The following is a 10,100-nucleotide window of genomic DNA, read 5'->3' as shown; positions in this document are numbered from 1 at the left end:
TTGAGGGCAACCTCTGCACACAGAATCAGCTGGTAGCGCCACTCTCACACGAACAGTCCAAATGCACATGTGGTGAGAATTAAGACATTAGCATTGCCCCTTCTCCTTACTTAATCACACTTCCATTAGAGCTGTCAGATCTTCCCTCTGGGAGGCCTGCAACTGGACTTGTGTGTGTGTGTGTGTGTGTGTGTGTGTGTGTGTGTGTGTGTGTGTGTGTGTGCGGGTGTGCGTAATAGTGCTAAATGTTCCTGCAGGACTAATGGCAGGCCAAACGGCCCCGCAAGGGCCGCCAGCACTGATAAAAGCACTCGTTCATTTGGCGTCAGGAAGAGAGGAAGAGAAAGGCTGGGTGTCTTCTCTCCATCTTGTCCTCAATTGTTGCGCTGTGTGTAATAATTGCCGCGGCATGCTTGATTTCCACGGCGCTGCTTGGAGAGGTCAGGGGAGGAGGGCGGCAGCAGGGGTAATGGCAGGTGATTGCTCATGCGTCCTCGCGGTCCGGAGCTTTCCACCAGGGTTGTATCAATCCCAGCTGCCACATGGCTTTGCACGACGACTGTGTGGGCGGCTGGATATAGAGCACTAAAAAGTTCAGAAAGTCATTCACCCATCAACCCACAAACACACACACTGAAACGCAGACACACACACACACACAGACACACTGACATACACACACACAGACACACACACACATTTCCTAAATGGGTTTAGACCACCAACACTTTGACTACTACCACTTTGAATTCAACTTAAATATCAAAAGTTGCTTTATTCTAACTTTTATTTTGCAAACTCTTAATGAATTATGAAAACTTTGAACCCTTCTGTAACTGGCTAATTTTAGTGGATCTCAGTTTAATTGGCCCTTTGTATCTTCCTCCTTATACTCAAATTACAGACGTGATTGATGCAGACACATAAAGACACTCTTCTGTGGCTATGAAGGATCGTGGTGCTTGATTTCTCCCAATCTGTGCTTTACTTCACCCAGATTGGACTCTCCTGGAGTTACTTCAGTAATTGCAAGCATTCAGTTATATCATAGCCTTGGGGATCTTACTGTGAGTGCATGGCCTGCTAACTGTCATCAGTCCACTCCTGGATAACTACTTAGAACTTCCAGAAGAGTATATGTTATTAATTGTTTTTATTTTTGCCCACTTACCATTATTACATAAGTCAGAAAAGTAGGGCAACTTAATTCACTTCATACAAGGGTTCCTAGAGTTACTGTGGTCCAGTGTTGGATGTTACATGAATGTGTGTGTGATAGTCAGTCCACTGTACAGAAGTTCACAACTACAGCATGGCCCACTAGAACTTGAGCTCATTTTCTGCCTTACGTGTCTTAGGTAAGGAAAATGTTTGTCTATATCTGCAAGATACAACCACACAGTATTCCATGATATCTAAATGCAGTGTGCAGCCACCACTATCTGTAACAGTAGTGCCACAGAGATGTGTGAAGCCTCTAGGGTAGCAAGGTTCCCAAACAGTCTATAGAGGGTGCAATTGCCATGTAGGCTAACATTCTCCACAGAGCATATTCATCTCTTCTAACACTTGGCTACAACTGATGATACTGATACACATTTTGTTGTAACATATCAACTCATCAATCATTTAGAGAGAAAAGAACATAGGGTTTAAGGATTGTTTTTATGTTTTACATCATGTTCAGCTACCAATTGCTGACATCTACTTGTAGGCCTACATTGTGAATCATGTGAAATGTTGTTCTAATTATAAAGTGGCCTACTCTTACTAAATCGTTGTAAGGTAGCCTACAGTGGTAATTTTGCCTATAGGCATCGATTCATCACAAGTTATTATTTCCATGCCTGGGTCCCAGTGAAAGTGAACCTCATGAGGTAAAGCACTTTTGCAACCCCCTGGTGTTCTATCTGTCATCATGCTACGCCAGGCATGAAGAAGGCAACTTGTCTTTAACTGAAAGGTTTCTGAAAAGTCCATCCAATCACACGTTGCTTTAAAATGAGGCTCGAATAACAGAGTAGCCTCCTAGCCTATACAAAAAAAAAAAAAAAAAAAACCTTACTATGAAGTTGTCTGTCCGGCTTTTCGCTGGCAGGGAATTCATCGTGGTCTGGGGCTGTGATTAGGTCTCCATCACCTATGTAAATGAACAGCTCATTCTGCATTACCTCATAGAGCGGTTCCTACTACATCTCAGTCCTACATTTGCAGTGCGCACTGTTTCTCAGAATGCAGAACTCACAGAAATTTCAGAAGCTTTCCGTGTTCATATAGTCTACAGTGAAATAACGGATCGGCTTTCTTGACAACGATAAAGTTTAAGTGTGAAAGTTGCGCAAAGGGCAATTGCTTTCATTATCGGCATCAGCAGGAGGGCAAAGAAGGCATTCTGATATTCAGGAATTTGATGAAAACATTAAACTGGAGATATTTTGAACGCCACTATTTTTATCTATTTTTATTTTATCTACCGACTATCAATGAGGCCCCTGGAACGGGTTTTACCATTTCTGATCAAAAACTCGCTGGTCACTTAGGCTATGTGATCAAGTGTGGGATTTGCTCCGGACCATCTGCTTGAATCCCAGTTTTGCGTACGGATTTTGTCTGAACTCTTATTTGACATTTCTTTTCATTCTGGGAGGTGATTTCATGTTGTATCCATACCATTTCGCGTTGCAAATAACAGTTTGGATATTAGTGAGCGCAGAACTGAGTCATTTGAAGAAATACTTCACTGTTGTCCATCATGGATGTGAGCAACAAATGTATCTCTTGTATTCTCTGATGAATTTCAATCATGGACCAAGTATAAGGTGAGTCACTGTGGCTATGTTGTACCTTTAATTTAATCAAATTGTTTTTGTTTGTTTGTTTCAGTGCACTCACTGCTTTAAGTTTTGCTCGTGATTTGCTTATGTTCATAAAAAATAATTAGATTGTTTTAGTTTTATGTCGGTTAACAGAAAATTACAATAGCCTACAGCATTAAACATGGTGCAGTTCTTATATTCACAGAAAATGTGTTTTACAGGACACAAAAGCTTTTACAGCAAAATGCTCCATTCACTCAGATCACTGTTGTTGTGTGCAGTTTTACATTAGGTTTGAGTGCAAATGTTGCCCCATCTGGTGGTAATCCAGACACCCTGGCATCCCACTGTTACTTAGAGATATGTCAAAGTCATTAGCTTCAGTCAAATAAAATGCTTATGCCTGGAAATATACAACTAAGCGAAGTCTGACAACCCTGTGTAGGTAAAACTCAGATATCAGTAGAAGACGATGGCATGATCATCATGTTGCTTGTAAACTTAAACTGTTTTGGTGCAGATCCCCCCTGTGGAACTAGGACCTACCATGAAGTTATGGGATAAAGTTTTCACTTGTTACTTGCTGCTGGACCACGTCCTCACAAACCCACTGCTGAGAAGTTTACAGTCCCTCCCAGCGGGAACGCTCCGTTATGACTCACAGAGGAGGCTGGATACATCCTCAGCATCTGAGTCAAGAAGTATGACGGACAACAGACAACAAAAATCACCATTCAAAGGTAAAATTATTCATTTCTGTGAATTGTGAAGTGTGGTCAACTAGACATTGTGTGCTTTTTAGTGAGTCCAACTGTCAGCATCAAACTTATCAGACCCCTCTGTGCATCCATGCTGTTAAAGTAAAACTTTACTCTATTGAAATCATAGGGGGGCGGGGGGTTATGTAATTGTTAAACTGTATTGATTTTGTCGGATGCAAAGAGGTGTGCATATGTAGGCCTAACCTTGCCTTTTGAAGTGCTCCTTCTATGCAACCCATTATCCTGTTTCATACGTCTACAATTTATGGTTGTGTGAAAGAATTATGGTGCTGCGGTTGTATTTGCACCTTGGTTTACAGGTGTCTTTGGAAGATCATTATTAGACAGTGACATGGCGATTATCCTGGGTCACACCTGATACTGCGGTTGATTGAGTGAAGTGAGGTGCAGGAGTCAGGTTGCATGTCATCTGTGCCAGGGACCGTTGACACCTCTGAAAATGAGCTCTAGTTCTGGCCTGCACCTGTTTGATGGTTGATGGTTTACACCTAGACCTTGAAGCCTCCGGAGTACACCTTTTGAGCCATTATCAATGCCGTGAACAAAACAGGCATTATGAAAGATATCTTTTATGTAACGGTATGAACCATATCATATGTTGGTAGAGCTTTGTGTCAGGCTTCATTGTGTGTGGCCACTTTGAAAGCAATCACCGCTGAAGTGCAGTATCATGTCTTCTTAGAGAGACCTTGAAGGACTTATCTTGGGTCTTTTTTTGGTCAAAAAAAGAAGTGTGTGAGATGTGGTTTTTGTTGTTAAGCAGGAGGGGGGTGTCTGCGTTCCAACGTGACAGGCTCTGGGGTTAATCGCTCACACATCTGTTTGTCTGTTGATCTTGTAGACGATATGATAACCCAGAGCCCCCAGCAGCTAGAGGATGTTCTGGACTTCATCAAGAGCACTATCAGTAGACTGAGGAGATCAGCCGAGCAGGGCACAAACTTGGCACTGATGGAGAAGCGGCCGAGGAGGAGGGCACAGGCAGGAGGGAGGAGAGGGCAGAGTGGGGGCACGTGGGCATCAGGTCAGGGCGGCGGCGGCGGCAGGCGTCGAGGGAAGGGAGGCAGCGGCCAGGCTCATGGCTGCAAGCTGAGGCAGATCCAGCTGAACGTGTCCGACCTGGGGCTGGGCTACCAGACCAGAGAGGAGATGATCTTCAGGTACTGCAGCGGGCCCTGCACCAACTCCGAGACCAACTACGACAAGATCCTCAACAACCTCACGCAAAACAGGAAGCTGCTGCGGGACAGCCCGCCACACGCCTGCTGCCGTCCAATTGCATTTGATGATGACCTGTCATTTCTGGATGATAACTTGATATACCACACCATGAAGAAGCACTCGGCCAGAAAGTGTGGCTGTGTCTGACTACCACTTGAACAAGACAGGAGGGCAAGGTTATGAAATGGATGGGGTAACATTACCCAATGCCATATTGATAACTAAATGGTATGTACTGTAGTTACCCCAGGGATATGCCACTCCGTTGGGATTTCCCAAGGAGGAGTTTTAAGAACAAGAAACGTGTGTGATGCCCCTACAATACAAAAGTTTAAATTTATCTACAAATGTAGAAAGGCTATTCTAGTTTTAGTTCTCGATTCTAGTCCCCCAAAAATCAAAAGTACCTATTTATGTGGGTTGAAGCATGAAATTAAGTTATTATTATAACAGTTTATTTATTTTAATGTTTTTGTTTGCATTCTTATATTTATTTCACATCTTATAACGTATCGGAAACTGGTGCCAAACATGATAACTGTAACAGTTACAGGTTAAGTAACATTAAACCTGACATGAGATGAACTTCTAAGGACAAGTGCTTACAATTTAAACACGTTAGAATTCGTTTTTACATAGTTTTCAGAGGTGAACATACATTACAAAATCAGAATAGTTTCCCATAGTGAGTAACAGTGTTCTGTTGTGTTTGTTTGTGCGTGTCAGAAATCATTTCATTATTGGATTAAGGTGAATAGTGGGTTGAAATGTGTTTCCCATTCCTTAGGAATTACAATAGTTTGGTTTCCTCTCTTTTGGAATGAGTCAGATAGACTGGATTGTGTGACTTACTCCGTCCTAGACCTTGTCCTCCTAACATGCACAATCACACACAAGCATACAGTATGTACATACACACACACACAGACAAACACACACACACACGCACACACAGAGTTGACGAGATGAGTATGATAGATGTGTTTCAGTAATGGTACTGACTTCATCATTCCAAATAAGATATACAATTTGAAAATGATATAAATTATATTTATGTCTTGATATAATTTTCCAAAATATATAAGACTTTGTGAGACAATCATCTCATTGCAAATGTTGTAAGTATTACAAGGGCATTCAAATATATTACTGTATATCTACTCCTGCAATGGATATTGAAGCAAAATTACAAGCTGAATTATCATGCTATCAGTCCAAAGTTTCCAGATTTATAGAAATCAAGTCATTCTTGCACTGCATCCCCTCCAATTCAGTAAAACCGGTACAAATATTAACTATCCAGGTGGAGTGAGTGAGAAATAGGCTGTAAATACTGTAAAATGGTCCTAAGTTTGAATGCCAATAATAGATGTTGACAACCAAGCGATATAACAGCAACAGACTTTATTTTTGTACTGTATTAGTTTTATATTGTCATCATGAAGTAAATAGTCTGAATGTAAAACCTTCATTTGTATATTGTGTTGTTTATGTCAGATGATTTTCATCCTCTTATTTTCAAGAAGATATGCAATTGCAAGCCAGTTGATGGTTGTGACATTGCTGTAGTTAATTTTTTGGTCTGGTCATGTTTTAGAAAAACTACCCAGTGACTGCGTGTAAGATCAGTTTGGGCCCATCTTCTGCAACAAATGTAAAATGGTTAAAAGTAATGATCTCTGTTCAATAATAATCTAAAGGTAAACTGACTCCATGACTATCATGGACACTATTTGGCAGCAAAATGATTGCAAATAACTCCTTACAAAATACTAAATCATTTAACAGCACCTTACTTTATTAGTGTTGCTTCAAAATGTTCTAGATTCAATCTTTGGAATCATTGGACTAAGGGTGTTGAATGATAACCTTTTTTTTGCTCCTGCTTGTAGCCTCCATTGTGCATCCATTAGATTCCTCTTTAAAGGCTAACATAACAGGGTCATTACAAACAGCAGCAATCATCATTACCAGTAAGGTGAATTCATTAGCACATCTCATCTATGTAAAAGCAGTCATCCCTCACATCCATGTCAAACAAAATGGCAGAGGGTTACCGCCAGGAACTCACAGGTGGAAAGAACATCTGAGAGAATCTGAGATGGACCATGGGGCTGACAGGTGATCCACAACATGCAGTTCAAATTTCTGTCTTCCTCCCCGTTAGTAGCCGCTCCCTTGCATGTGGGGGTCTCTTACAATGAGTCAGGCTGGAGACATGAGCTGGAACTACAGCTCAGGCAATTAGCCTTACGACAGACACGCCAGGCAGCAGATCACTGGTCAGATAAGCATGCACACTACAATGGCCCTTGTTAAAGTGTCATTAGCAGCTGTAAATGAGTAATTTGACCACGGGGGTGAGTGATGTGCTGTGTGCCTTACACTGTTTCACTGATGCATAAACCTTGCACACACACACACACACACACGTCACATCACATAAGCCCATTTTATGGTCATTCCATTGAGCGAGTTCCAAAAATGACTTGATGAGTTAACAAAGACACCCCCTCTAAGGGGAGACTGAGACACAGAACAAGTAGACAACATGTGCGGTTATGATGTGTGTCTGGGATTTTTAAACGTGAGTCAGTGGTCTGGTGCGGTGGTGCAGGTTGCCTGTTTCAACACAGGGTGTGTGTGTATGTTGGGGGAAGAGGGGCAATAGAGGGCATCAAGTCTGCCATCAAACAAGCCAACCATCATGCTCTGGCCCTTGGCCAGACAACTACGTCAGCCCAGTGACCAAAAATACCCTCCTCAAGTCACGGCAGAATTTAAAGTGTGTGAATGTGTTTGATTTCCTCTATGTGTCATCGTCAATCTCTGATGCTTTTTTGACATGGTCATGCAACACTGACCACACAAATTACCATGGTTGGTGCATTCTTTACACCAAAGCAACGCAAGCACTTAATCTGTTTTCAGTAAACAAGACAATATAAATCATGCGGTTCTGTGACTTATTCTGGGAAGCATCAGTGTGTGTGTGTTTGTGTGTGTGTGTGTGTGAGAGAGAGAGTATACAAATGTGTATAGAGTAAAGTCTGCAACTGTGTGTGAGTGAGAGCGTGTGTATGTGTGAAACACTGAACGGTAAAAGATTGACTGCCCTTTTGGGTTTGCAGGGAGAGACACAAAGCACTTTTCCATCCAGGAGCTGTTTTCCCTTTAGCGCAAACATAATTGCAGGCAGGAGCGCTGTTTGGTAGAGACAGTCAATACTCTTCCCCTGCACAGTACATTAAGCAAAAAGGGTTAGCACTGACAGACTCCACTTCACAATGCTTTTCTGTGTGGTTTTCCAACACGTGCCATCATGGTCCTGCTAAATTGGGATCACTCACCTTGGAGGACCTGTCAGTTCCCCTGGCTAAATTACTACTCTGAAACTGGCCCTAATGCCTGTTATGGCTGACAGCTGAAGAGAGAGAGAGGAAAGGCCAACCAGGAGTTATTCCTACATTTCCAATTGATAGCCTGGGTCCTTGTGTAGCATAGTCATTTTCTTAGAGGCATTGTCCTTACTAGTGGTGCAGAAACTGTTTTTTCCATGTAGCCTGGGGCACTTCAGAACATGTGTTGAGGAAGATCAGACAGCTTTATTTCAGACTGCTTTTTTCCTGCAGATCACACATTGAATAAAAAAATCAGGCGAATTCAAAATGTGCTGAAAACACCTTCCTTTCTTTGAAATTAGACTTTTTAAAAAATGAATTTAACAACAGCTGTGGTCCATTTTGATGGATATGCCTCACCCAAGAAATACTGAGGCCTCACGCTTGGCCTCAGTCACTGAATGCACAGATGCAGTGGCAGGGAACTTCAAGTACACCTCTCCAGTTGATCATTTATGGACTTTGCTTGTGAGGCAAATCATTTTCCACATGTTGGAGAGCACTGTTTCTCCAGTGGAGCTTTCGGAGAGGTTCTGTCGGAGTGAGCCTTACTGTAGTTTACGGGCATTAATCCACTGCCTCTGAGATCTCTTATTTCTCCTCTGCATGCAAAAGCCGCTCTGATAATAAACATACACACCAGGAAGCTTGGCACAGAGAGGAAACATTTGATGAAATTCAGGTTATTGTGTGCATGTGTGTGTGTGTGTGTGTGTGTGTGTGTGTGTGCATGCGTGCATGCTTGGCAAGACTAGCCTGGTTTCACCAGACTCACTAGGCTACATTTGATCTGGCTTAACCATTGTCCAACTGTTACAGCATTCTGTCTGCACCTCAGACACTGTCAGCATGGACATTCAGCCACTGATTCATGAGTATCTCTAATTAATTTAATCCACTGGCACAGCTCTTATACAGGTTATCTAGGAGACTGGGCCATCTGAAATGTCCAAGTTGAGATTAATTGACTTTAATTAGATTAATAAACCATTTTTGTTCTCAATCAGAGACTGGGGAGTAATACACCAACATGTTAAATCACTTCTTCCACAAACAAATCCAGCTAATGCAATTACAGGATTCTCTGCAGCCTGTTTCCAAATGTTAGCTTATGTGGTTTTATACTCTGAAACTGTTCAGTGTAGGCCTACACCCCAAATCGCAACGGTAACATTTAAACTTCAGTCTCCCTGCTGGTACATACATTTCAGTTGACAGGGACATTCCCTTGAAGAAATGCCTGTGTGAATGGGTTCTGTTTCGCTTTGAACCTGACCGGCCGGGTTGTACAAGAGACCTGACACATCGTGAGGAATAGCGCGGAAATCACCTAATCTCCTCCGTAAACACAGAATCCCTGTTTTACCCCTGAAAGAGGAAACGCCGTCTCTGAACATCCATGTTTCAGTGCGCTGTCCACTATTTCATATGTCTGCGTGTGCTGTTCCTGGCAGGGCGCCAATTCCCTCTCCTCACCGCCGCGCGCTGAAGTTCCTCTGAACTACACAGTGTACACAGCTTCAACTTTCACCTGGGCTAACGAATTTAACTATTTCGTCATCGTATGTATAGTCATTCCATATCAAACGTCGTGTTTGGTTTTGTATAAAATTGTTTCGTATAAAACTGAGTATAGGCATGCGAATGTTTCTGAAACTCGAGTGTAGCCTATTTGCACCATCAGTGAGACCACTGGCCTCAACATCATGCTGTAACGTTTGTCTCTCAACTGTATTTACAAGACTATTCCACCTTAATTTTTTGGCATTCGTGGATTGAATCCCGGAACATGAGCCCATTGTGTATTCATTCTCCCAGCTTCAATGTTTATTCGTGTCGTGCCAAATGTCTTCTCTGCAAGTAAAATGGCAGTTGCCTGG

General features: G+C 42.3%; 1 protein-coding gene across 1 annotated transcript; it reads left to right on the top strand.

The window, feature by feature from the left end:
* The first annotated feature begins 3,473 nt into the window (after positions 1-3,473).
* On the top strand, positions 3,474-4,966 carry gdnfb (glial cell derived neurotrophic factor b). The gene is made up of 2 exons (XM_048244180.1): positions 3,474-3,556; positions 4,440-4,966. Exons 1-2 carry the CDS (start codon positions 3,520-3,522, stop codon positions 4,964-4,966), a joined length of 564 nt encoding a protein of 187 aa, XP_048100137.1. The 5' UTR covers positions 3,474-3,519.
* Positions 4,967-10,100: the final 5,134 nt, after the last annotated feature.

Source organism: Alosa alosa, chromosome 5, assembly GCF_017589495.1.
Source record: "Alosa alosa isolate M-15738 ecotype Scorff River chromosome 5, AALO_Geno_1.1, whole genome shotgun sequence".
In the NCBI taxonomy this organism is placed as follows: domain Eukaryota; kingdom Metazoa; phylum Chordata; class Actinopteri; order Clupeiformes; family Clupeidae; genus Alosa; species Alosa alosa.
Note: the sequence above shows the minus strand (reverse complement) of the source record. Positions and strands in the feature narration are given on the sequence as shown.